The following is a 12142-nucleotide window of genomic DNA, read 5'->3' on the forward strand; positions in this document are numbered from 1 at the left end:
TTAAATCTAAGATCCTAAGAACCTAATCATTACTAAGGCACCAATAGAAGGCACTGGTGTGAGTCAATTATGTTGAAATGATCTCCTTCTATTCAAAAAAATGAAGGGGCAAAAAGAAAGATGTACTGGGAGGAGGAAGGGAGAAACTTATACTTTAACTTGCATTCAGAGTTCATCAGTTCTCTCTCTGGAGGTACATAGCATTTTTTTCATCATGAATCTTTGGAACTGTCTTGGGTCACTGTATTGATCAGAGTAGTCATGTCTTTCATAGTTGATCATCATTAAATATTGCTGTTACTGTGCACATATAATCTCCCAGTTCTCATTTCACTTTGCATCAGTTTCTATAGGTCTTGACATGGTTTTCTGAAATCACCTCCCTCATCATTTCTTATCACAATCGTATGTCACAACCCGTTCAGCCATTCTCCAAATAATGAGCATCCTCTCAATTTCTCCCACCACAAAAGAGCTACTAATAATATTTTGTACTTATACCTTCTTTTCCTTTGATCTCTTTAGGATACGCACTCAAAATTTGAAAAGGAAATATTAAAACTAAATAATACTTTTTTTTAAAAAGAACACAATCTGGCACAATTTGTGCCAGGTTTCCTCTTGCTCGAGTTGATCTGTGAGTCCAGGCACTTAAAACTCTTAAGAGTTTGAGCAACACCACACATGCAAGCCAATTATTTCCAATCATTTGGAAAATCAGAAGTTTTTAAAACAAGGCCCGGCGTAATCTGGAATGCTAAATTGCTGATATCATTTGCCAGTGAGAAAGCCAGTCCTAAAATGGGGAGGCTAAGCATATGCTCTGACAATCACAAAAAGGACTATGTTCTCTGAATGGCCTTTTATGCTTATAAAGTCAGTCCATTGTTCCTTGATCCCCAGACAAACGTGCTGGAGTTTTTTATTAACGACTATTGAACAGCAAATAGGAAAATCATCCCGAGGAAAGGCAGAGTTCCATTTGCTCTATGGAAAGCTGCTCCTAGGACACAATTCTACTTGGAGGGCCACGTGCTCAGGGGCCTTCAAACCCAAGGTGGATATCCACAGAGCTGGGACATTGGTAAGGCCATTCCTTTAGGGATAGATGCACAGACATCTCCGAAGCACCTCCACTGGGCAGAGAGCTGGAGGAGATGGACATTTTAGAAAAGACACCCTCCTAATTTTCAAAGATTGGGAGCTGGGGGAATATAGCAGAGGCAAACTTGGAGATTTCACAGAGCAGGATGATTGATACTCTTTCTGGCCTCTCATCTGGAGGTTATGAGAGGCTAAGGGAGGCCAGAGCACTCAAATTCAAGGAGGGGGAAAAAATATGCTCAAACTTTTGTTTCTTCCCATTGGACATCTTTGGCCACGACCGACCACCCTTGCCTTACCTCTCGGTGCCTGTCACGGTCTCTGGATTTCTCCCTCACCCAGTCAATAGTATTGAAGTCTTCATAGGTCCCCACTCCGGGGATAGGCTCCTCTAAGAAGTCCATCATCTTATTTGGAACATTCGTCTCTCCTCCATTGTATGACATGAACTCTGCAGAAAAGGAGGAAACAAACCCGTCCAGGCTAGTTGACTTCTTAAGGGATCAACAAGGATTTGGGAGGGGGCCTTGTCCCCAGCACTGGGATATGCAAGGGAGGAGGAAAACAAATCCATCTCACAAGAAGCCCACACCCAAAAGTCAGCATTACCAGGCAAAGGAGAAGCAGTCAGTACAAAGTCGCAGTATTGGGGAAATGAGGCATGAAATTACTTCCATGGTCTGTGTGGGGAGGGAGCAAGAAGAACTGAAACTCAACTACTGGTGAGATGTTGCCAAGAGGAGACATAGCAGGGAGACCCAAGGAGACCCGATGACTGATTGGTTCCAAGGACGTAAGGAAAACAGAGGGGTTCCTGTGTTTGGACTTTAGTTGTTTTACTGGGAATCATCAACAAAAAAGCAAAGGCATAAAATGAAGGGGTAACATTGATAAGGTCAAAAAGAGGCAGCCCTAGATACAGGAAATTCTTATCTAAGGAGGGGTTAAAGGAGATAACTTGAGGCACAAAATGATTAAGAGAAATTCCCGCCTTATTTACAAATATCTCCTGAACCTGTCGGATAACATCTCTATACAAACTTTGTTTTATGACCCTGGTTATATATAAAATGAATTTCTAAAATTGTATTCCTCACACTCGGTTCCCTTGCCTTGTGCCCGCCAACTTGTTCTGGCATCCCGGCCCTTTCCAGGCAGTTTGGCCTTTCCCAACCTAGAGGCCAAATGCCTATCTATCCCTTTATATCAATAAAGACTTTGTTTTGACACAGCATTGAGTAGCGAATTCATTTGCTAATCTGACCTGCCCTAGGTTCCTTTGGGGAAGGAGACAGAGGGTAATCACACAACCAGAAAAGTAGCTGATCCATCTCAAATTAGAGCCTCAGTTTCTCCTCATCAACATTTTACACAAACCCTTAGAATGCAATGAAATTGAGACTCAAACCCCTTCCGTTCCAAATCATCCAAAAGTAGTGTTACTATTTCTGGCTGTGCCTTCTTTTTTTTTTTCCCTTGAGGCAATTGGGGTTAAGTGACTTGCCCAGGGTCACACAAAGTTTCTGAGATCACATTTGAACTCAGGTTCTCCTGACTTCAGGGCTGGTGCTCTTTTCACTGCACCACCTAGCTGCCCCGCCCTGCTTTCTTTACAAAAAGTCACATCCTGCTCATTCCATCTTGCAGGCTCTTGCCCTGGGACTTCCATTCAAACCCAGCCTAGAGATTTTCCATATTACCTTGGCAGTGGCGCCACCATATTCTGTGACGACCCTAATTTCTTTTCGTCTCCAGAGGCTGACCAGAAGAGTGCTCCTAATTTGGAGTCCCTAGAAACAGGGTGGGTGTGAATATTTTTGTGGAGACCCAGGACCTTTCTGTGGAATCACTGGATCACAAAGTCCAGTTGGTCATGTGCTCTCAAAAGCATCGCACTCAACTTCTGGTCTGCCCTACTTCAACCTCCAAACTGGCCTGGCTACCCCTTCATCATCACTGTGCTGTCTTAGAAAGAGGGTCGCACCCTTCCAAGAGCAAGAGATTCTCGGACATTTCCCACAAACCACAAGCTTTCCCATTCTCACTCTTGGCCTTCGCTGATGTTTTGATCTGTGACCCCCTCCTGGCTTTTCCAGCCCATCTCCCTAACTCTGGCTTTCAACTCCCATCATGGCACAGGATGGCCTATCGTGACATATTGCTTCAGCAAAAAAAAAACAAAACCCTAAATAAATAACCAAACAAAGAAATAAAAGAAATCATAGACTTTGATGAGCAGAAACCCAAGTCCTTGAAATCATTTCAGAGACTCCCAGAATGTCACAGCTAGAAGGGAAGTCATCATCTAATCACTTATATATTGTGACGTACCCTCCTTGGCCCCCTCCATTCCTTCGACCCTTAGCCCTTAGCATAGTGCCTGACAAGTGTCAGCTACCAGACTGCCTGCCTCCCTGAATACTCATTCTCTATCCACTCCTTCCTAAGCCCCCCAACAAAATTGCTCTTATAAGAAAAGTCTTCAGGAGGTTTTCCCATGACGGAGATCTTTGGTGACACTATTGTCTCCCGGCTTGGCCGGGCACTTGCGATACACCCCTCGGGCACCCCTCCGCCTTTCCAGCCCTTTCCCTTACTACTACTCCATACATGTGGCTCTACAGCCTGACCAAACCGGCCCCCGCTTTGGCCATTACCCCGCCCCCACCCCAGGGTTGTAGGCCCTCAGGGGTAGTGTTTCCCATATCCAGAATGCCAACCAAACCAGCTCCCCCTTTGGCCATTACCCCGCCCCCCACCCCAGGGTTGTAGGCCCTCAGGGGCAGTGTTTCCCATGTCCAGAATGCCCTTACTTCCCTCTATCTACCAAATTCCTGCTCATCCTTTACAGCCCAACCTGCAAGCTTCCCCCACCCCCCCTTCACTGAGTCCTCCGTTGTTTTCTCTAACGAATCAGAACCCAATCCAATGTTCCCGGCATGCTCTGCCCTACTGTCAGGCTGTGAGGCCTTCTCCCAGAAGAAGGGCCACCAAGGTCTTGAGCTATGCAGCAGCTGGCAAGGAGGCTTTTCCCAGAGAGGCATGGGACAGCACTGCCCCTGGTAGTGGGGAGCCACTGTCTGCCAGCCAAAGAAAGGTTCTAGGGAGCCACAGGTGGGGTGAGGGTTGCAGCGAGGAGAGAAGAATAGTGATGGCTGCTGACTGGGGTGGGGAAGTGAACCAGAAACCAGCACTACTACAGAGGACTGTCCCCGTTCTGAGCCCTGTGTGCCAACTGGGGAGCTTCCTGCCACCCATCGCTAGCAATTCAAATGGGAACAAATGATGCTGCCACCATCAGGAGTTAAGGAAGTGTGGCCCATGTGGGTGAGAAACTGCAGACCTTGGTGATCCAGGCTGCTGCCCAGTGGAGGCCAGGGGTCTGAGGCAGGGGGTTACCAAGAGTGGAGACAGGCAGCTGTTGTGACCTTTCAATTGTACCCAACTCTTCACGACCCCATGGGGGGTTTTCTTGGTAGCGCTAATGCAGTGGTTGGTCATTTCCTTCTCCAGCTCATTTGACAGATGAGGAAACTGAGGGAAGTGGGGTGAATTGATTTGCCCGGGATCAGACAGCTAGGAAGGGGCTGAGGCCAGATCTGAACTGCCTCCAGGACCCGGGCTCTAAGTCCTGATCACCTAGTAGCCCCATGACTAATTCTTAACAAATAAGACATCAAAGATGGAAACCAGGTCAGGTAACAGGATGAGCGTAAAAGCACACCACAGACCCACAGAGAGCTGCTCAGAAGGGATCACAACAAGACTTTTCTCACCACTCTCCTGGGGAAAAGATGGCTCAAAGGAGGGAAAAGCTGGGACCTGGGCTGAGCGGATGGGCTCCGACCAAATTTCCTCATTTCTGTGCCCCTCGGGCTGAGCGGATGGGCTCCGGCCAAAGTTCCTCATCTCTGTCTGCGCCCTTCTGGCTACGGGCAGATGTGGACGGGAGCCAAGGCGTGCAGCTCAGATGACCCAGCCAGGTAACCCCTGCAGGACTTGCACTTGCCGGGCCCGGACAGACTGCGTGCCATCAGCCTGAAAGAAAGCGCACTGTGGCTGGCGATCCCAAAACAGCAATGGAGAATGAGTGTGGAGTCTCGGGGCTGGTTTAGGAGGAAAGAGAGTGGGGGGGGAGGGGAAACGGAAGAGCGGAGGACTACAGCAAAAGAGGAATTTCCAAGCGCTTGATTGAGATCAGAGGGACGGTGAGCTCAAGGGCATGACCAGCACCGGTTCTGTCTGGGGTTGCGGGTGTGAGCCCAGACACACACCTCCTTTAGGTGGGAGGGAATAGAAGCAGCAGCTTCAAAGGCAGAGGCAGCACCTCTCTCCAATGTGTTGGGCACCAGGAGAGAAAGGTGCCCTTTCTCTAGTTCTAGAGGGAATAGCCAGGGGGCAGAAGAGCAAGAGGGTGAAAGAGAAGGAAGATCCTGAACAACAGAAGGAGCAAGCCCAGCTCCATGAGGGGAAGGGGGTTGCCGTTGGAGGTGGATGGGAAGGAGAGAATGGGAAGTGGTGGTGGGGAGGGGGTGGCTCCCTGCCTTGGAATTAGGAGAAGAGGAGGCTGGGGTTTACTAGCTTTAGGACGAGTAGAGTACCTTTTGGCCCAGCCTCCCATTCTCAAAAGTCCCGGGATGGCAGGAGGCAATCTCAGTTCAAAGAAGGGAGACTGGGCCTGCCCTCACAAGCCCTTCCTGGAGATGAAGTACCCAAGGCGAGAGGGGCTGCGGTTGGGGGGGAGGGTGTTGCTACCTGGTCCTAGGCTGGGCCCAGTCCAAAAACCAAAGCTTTCCCCTGTCTCGGTTTGGTGGTGGCTGCAAGGAGCTGGAGCAGAGTGCCAGTGGAGTCAAAGGCAGGTAGCTGGGGGAGGGGCCAGAGAAGCCCCTTCAGGTCCAGAGAGAGGGCGGCCAGCTCTCACTGAGCAGCAGAGGGCGTGGGCCTGGCAGCTGCCACACTCCCTGTTCCTAGCTTGATGCGGCACTGGCCCTGGCAGGGGCAGGAAACAATGTTGCCTGGCTGGCACTGTGGTCACTCTGCGGATCTGGGCGCGAAGGGTGGCTGAGCTCACTCCAGGCTCTGGGCCCTCATTCTCCTAGAGGAAGGACAAAAATGGCCTTTCCCAGACAAAGCCGTACCTGCTCTCTGCGGCTCAGTGTCCCCGGTGAACCAGTAGCAGTAAAACCAGCCTACATCGGAGAGGAAGGGGCCAAAGGCCAAATCTCAAGGGCCTGGCCGAGGAGAAGTTAATCTTAAATCCCCAAAGCAAAGTCCTTGCAGAGTCTTCTGAGCACCTGACTGAAGAGCAAGGCCAGAGAGCCAGGGAGCAGAGAAGGGAGTCCCAGCAGGCCCCAGAGAGAGAGAGATAAGCTAGGTTCCTGAGAGATAAAAACAAAGGCCGGTGGGTGGGGAGGAGGGAGGAGGAGAGCAGGCAGGATGGAGGCTCCCAGGACTCAGGCTCTCCATTCACATGCAAGCCAACACACCCAGAAACCCAGATTCCGCATTTCATCCTGCATTTCATCCCAGGCAAAGGATCCTGAAAAATCGATTTTTTTTTTTTCAAAGCACCAGCAGCTCCCTATGGTCCCCGGGATGTAGCAGACAAAGATCCCAGGCACTTAATCTCTGAAGGAAGGCTCCCCCCTCGCTCCAACTTGTATCTGCAGCCACAGCAGCGGCAGCCCCCCGCCCAAAGACAACATGACTTCATTCAGTAACTTGAGCCCAGCACCATCCCTTCTGGCATTCCGGCGACCGAGTCGGAGCTCCGGCTGCCTCCGAACACGCTTCCCTCCAGGCCCCCACCCCATGCTGGGCTCCTAGGGGCGGTGGGCAGGGACAGCAGCAGCCGCTTACCTTTACGGGTCCTGCTTCAAGTGGGAAGCCAATGCCGCAGGCTGCATGTGGCCGCTGGGCAGGCGGGCGGGTGGCTGTGCACCCGCCCGCCCGGGGAGGATGGGGAGGGGAGCACTTGCAATCAGCCCTGTCTCCCAGGAGCCAGCCACCCTCCAGCGCCCCAGCACTCCAATGTGATGTCACTGGCTGGCTCACGTGAACAGACCAGACCCCCTCGGACCAGCCCGGGGAAAAGGAGGCTTGTTACCGAGGAGGGAAACCTTAAAGATATAGTCTCCTTTAGATGCTGGCTGAGCCGGAACCACAAAGCACCAAGCAGCGGCTCCCAGGCAATTCAGGCTGCCGATTCCCATTTAAACAGAAGGCCCCGAGAAACCAGGGGGGAAGTAACATGAGCCACAGGCGAGCTCGTAAAGAGGAGAGCCAATGTTTACTACTGGAGAGAGCAGCCGCTGATGACAAAATCAGGCAGCCTTCAATCAGCTGGCCTGAACCAAAGCTAGCTCTGCGAATTGGAGAGGGCCACAGATAGTGGGGGAACTATCAGCTCCCAAAGGATTCTGTAAGCTGTAAGAGGGCGCGAGGGACTGGAGCACCTGGAGCTCCACCTGGACGGCCATTCCCAACCCCCCCCCTTGTTGTCTGAATGGTTATTTCAGTCAAAAGCAACAACCAAACACATGGTGGGTGTGAGTGGGCAGCAGACCATCCGCCAGGCCCACAGATGCCTGGACAAGAAGGTGGGCCAGTCGCAAAGCCAGGGCCAGGGAGAGGAAGCAGGCAGCCGCCATGTTCCCCAATGGCCACAACATCGAGGAAGGGCACTGGCTCCCTGGGAAGCTCCTCTACCGAGGCCGTTCCATAGAAAGCCGGGCAAGAAGGAAGAAGAGGCCGAGTTCACGGCTCTGAACAAGTCAGCCCAAATCCAGAGGGCCCACGGAATGAGATCCCAACTGGCCTCGTTTGGGCCTGAAATGACAGGGCACCAGCTGCCCTCCAAGAAGCACCGGGTAGGGGGGGGGGGGTCATCCCTCTGCAGGAAGCATTGTACGCCTTGTTGACCTCAGTATTCTCAACAGGCTTCCACAGAAAAAGAAGGATTTAACACTCAGGGAAAAGAGGTTCTGCTGGACCTGTATCTGAATGGACAATATTCTCAATGATGCCCATAGGCCTTCTCAGAGCTGGCAAAGGTCACACGGGCAGAGGAAGCAGTGACCCAGCCTGGGGAGAGCTAGACTCCTGAAAGCAGGAGGCACTTATTTATGGGAGGAACACACAGCACTCCCCAGGACGAAAAGGCCAGCTTCTTGGTGGATCATCAAAGGGCCTCCTTGGGGGTTTTGGATCCCCTTGATTCCCAGAGCTGGCAAAGGTCACATGGGCAGAGGAAGCAGTGACCCAGCCCGGGGAGAGCTAGACTCCTGAAAGCCGGAGGCACTTACTTATGGGACAAAAAGAGGGCCAGGTAACAAAGCAGATTTCCCTCTAAGTGGCCGGGGCTGGAATGCGTCCCTGAGTCTGTGAAGGGGCAGGTTTACACATTAACTCTCGGGGCCTTGGGGACCGTCCCTTCTCCCACAGCAAAGCAAAACCAAAACACTGAAAAGAGAGCGCTATAGTTGGAGGATTTGAGGATTTCACGTTCCAAGGGGTCTTCAAGGTCACCAAGTCCAGATGAGGGAACCGAGGCCCAGGGGGAGAAAGGAGGGAGTATGACCTTCTGTACACACCCAGGAGGAAATCCACGTCTGGGTAAAATAGAGCTTCATTAAGGGCCAGATCTGACTCCAAAGCAAGGAGACGGTTTTGAACCAGGAGACTTGGGACAATGATGAGCAACGTCCAGGCCCACCTCGGGAGGAGGGCTGGGGTCAGGCTTTTCTGAATTGTGCCAGACCTTTCTGGGCTTGGCCAGCCCGGATCAAGCAGCTTGCTTTCGCTCCTAGGAACGTGTATCTGCCTCCCTCCCTCACAAACCTTGGCTCTCAGTGCCCCGTGACCACTTCCCAAACCGTGTTCACATGGCACGGGAGGCTCACTAGCCTTTCCAGAGCTTTGCCGCCACAGAGGGCAACGTTCCTGGAATCTGGAAGGACTGGAGGCCGGAATCCAGGAGGGGACGGCGAGGGGCAAAGAAGGGCCCAGCCAGAGCATTTCATTTCATACCTGACTAGGTCCTTCCAGCAAGAACAAACCCTGGATCCCCGGAGGCTGGACCCATCTGTCCCAGCTTGTTCTGCATGACTTAAGGTCAAGCCCACAGTCTGCTCCCCCTTCCCCGGCTGCCTCAGCAAGAGCCTTGCCACACATTAACCTGTTCATGGCTTGTGCTAATGATTAGGCTCACTGCCTGGGGGAGCAGAAGGGAGCAGGGCAGGGCCCTGGCCCTCATTGGCCCAAAGCAGCATTTGGAGGGCTGGGGCCCGATGGTGGCTCTAGGTATTACACTGCAAAGCTGACACTTCTCGATTCAGGGGACTCTGGGGCTGAAAAGGGCCCTCTGAGGTGAGCCCTTTCAGTTTACAGATGGGGAAACTGAGGCTTTGCCATGGCCACCCAGTTAGTTAGCAGCTTAGCTCTTGAGAAAAAAGAGTACTCTGTGCCCTGGCCGGTGTGTTGCCAGCTTCCCAGAGTCATCTCAGTCTGATCAACTAAATGTGGCAGGGACACTGACGTGCGAGCATTAAGCTTGGTCCAGTCCCCCATAAGATAATCTGGGTCACCAAGGAGCTGCTCAATGGCAAGCCATCTTTGGTGGCCTTGGCTTTTAATCCCAGACAGAGCCGGAGAGCTTCAGGGCCCAGCCGGGCTCACTCTGTGTGACGACATGGCCGTTTTACAAAACCGTCTATATTCCCCAGTAGGGAGGAACGCGCCAATATGGAGACACTCCCTTAGAAACGTTCCCTCAACATGCCGAGCTGATGCTCCCCTTCCTGGAAAGGGCTACATCAGCCACATGGAATGAGCACCCTCCCTGCCCCCCCCCCCCCCCGGCATAGTGGCCGACTTGCCTGGCAGCAGCTGGCAACAAGAACAGAACTTCCCAGACCCTCACCAGGGCTCTCTGGGGTCTGGCTCTAAGAAGTCTAACTCGATGGGAACCCTTGGGCAAAGGTAAACGTCCTCAATCAAACACAATGCATTTTGAAAATGTTACCATCTAGCGGGCGAGCTCCCTTCAAAGTCCGTCCTGTGTGCCAGACGGCGTGCTGGTGCCGAGGGTTCAAGTTCAGCTGTGCCATTTTGGAGAAAATCCTGGGGTCTGGGAGGGCACAGGGTCTAAGGAGGGAGGAAGAAATGAGACCATCCAAGAGATGGAAGAGAAACGGTAAGTACGCAAGGGGGAGAAACCCGATCTGCGGGACGGTTGGGACTGTGCCGCGGCCCTCACCCGAGGCCTTGGGAGGCCAAATCGGCTGCAAGGAAGGCCAGGGAACAGTCTCTGCTCTGGGACACCTGGCCGAGCGCTTCTGTGCCCTCTCTAGACCCTTCTCTTGCCCATGCCCGTGAGCCACACGAGCCGTTCCCATGCCTTCCTGGGCATCAGACCCGGCTCCCTAGCTGTCCCAGGACCACGTCTGGGGGCAAGAATCCCAACCCCCCCTCTGGTTGCCATGGGAAAGGCTGAGTAACAAAAAAAAATGCACAAAACCAGCCCCCCCCAGCCAAACCCCAAAGCCACCTTGCCCCTCTACCCTCATCTCACAGGAACATCCAATTTCAAGAATATTTTCTATCTTACTAGAATAGGCTTTAGCGAGCGGAGTCTGCGTACCTTGGCCACGATGACTGCTCCTTCTGCTCCCCTCTCCAATTTGTTACTGCTTTTAACTACTGTGTACCCTGTGGCGACAGGCTGCCAACTCAATCAAGGACCGTGAAGTTCAGTAAAACAAGATGCTCCCATCTACTATGGTACACTGAACTGACCTTGGTTCAGTAGTCACAGGGAGGCAGTCCCCGGAGGCGAGGGTGATCTCCACCCATTGGCAGCTCCTGAGAACAACTGTGGGAAGGCAGGCTCCCTATACAGGGAATATAGGTTACAGCCCAAATTTGCATGAAGGAAAAAAAATCCCAGCTCAGACGGGCCAGCTGATGGCCCACTCTAGGCGGGAAGTGCTCCGAGACGTATGTAGACACCCTCACTCCTTCTGCCAAGAACAAACCTACGGTTCTGTTTTCATCAATTAACGGACATGTCCTGTCCCTGTCTAGAGTGGAGGAGCACAGCCTGTAGAGCTCAGACACAAGCAGTTATCATTATGGCGAAGAGGCTACCCAGGCGTATGGGGGTAGCCACCTACCCCACTGAAAGCCTTGGCCAGCGATCCACCGAAAAGCTGGGAGCGTGCCCCTCCCCGGGCTCAGCCACGTCAGTGTCCTTGGAGGGGGGGGCGAGATGCAGAGCACCCCGTGGATCCCCCCCCCCCCGCCAACTTTTAGCATTATGAAACCCAGATAAGGACCCCGGTGTGGACACGGTCTAGCCACCTCGGGCCATCTACCACCACTGAAGAAGCTCTGTTGTGGTAGAGTGTTGAGGGCTTCCCAGGGAGGGCACAGGCCCTTTTGGCCCCCAGGGCCACGTCTCCCAGGGAGAGGTTTGAGGAGCCCCTCTCCTTGTCTCCATGAAAAGAGGGAAAGTGTTTGTGGTGGGAGAGGGGGGAAGGGAGGGGGGCTGCCAAGGTTTCATGGGCTTGCATAGGAAATGACTCGAAGCTCTCAAGAGAAAGATGCTTTCATTTAAGCAACTTTTGGATCTCAGTTTGAAGGATGGAATCAAAACCAGAAAAGGCTCATTTGCATTCACTGAGTCCAGGAAAAATATACGGTGAGGGGCCAGGAAAAATCAATATTGGAGCAACCTGACCAGAAGGCTCCATTCAAATCCAAAGATTTTCCAATGGCTCAAATGACAAGGCATTGAATCCATTTCTCATTCTGCTAACAGCCCTCTAACGGCCCTCCACAGTCACGGGTTCTGCAAAGTCAACCGTCTGCAGCCGACTGGGCCGAAGGAGGGAAGGTTCGTGTCAGCCCCCCCAAACTCCGGGAGGTCGGGCCGGAGGCCAGCAAGGCGAGCGATGGCACGGCGAGAGTAGGGGAGGGAATGGGGAGCTGGATGAAGGGACTCGCGTCTCAGCCCCCCCAAACTCCAGGAGTCAGGCCA

The 12142-nt window shown here is 52.7% G+C and overlaps 1 protein-coding gene across 7 annotated transcripts in view; it reads right to left on the reverse strand.

Moving 5' to 3' along the window:
- Positions 1-12142, reverse strand: part of CLCN5 (chloride voltage-gated channel 5) — a 93562-nt gene that overhangs the window by 19542 nt on the left and 61878 nt on the right. For 5 of the 7 annotated variants that reach the window (XM_074277111.1, XM_074277112.1, XM_074277114.1 and 2 more), the window contains one exon: positions 1404-1555. In XM_074277111.1, the coding sequence (XP_074133212.1) occupies positions 1404-1555 (152 nt within the window). Of the gene's footprint in view, positions 1-1403; positions 1556-4880; positions 5131-10126; positions 10249-12142 lie in introns of those variants that run through there. The other 2 variants (XM_074277117.1, XM_074277116.1) reach the window with 2 other exon arrangements.

Source organism: Sminthopsis crassicaudata, chromosome X (genome assembly GCF_048593235.1).
Source record: "Sminthopsis crassicaudata isolate SCR6 chromosome X, ASM4859323v1, whole genome shotgun sequence".
Classification (NCBI taxonomy): Eukaryota; Metazoa; Chordata; class Mammalia; order Dasyuromorphia; family Dasyuridae; genus Sminthopsis; species Sminthopsis crassicaudata.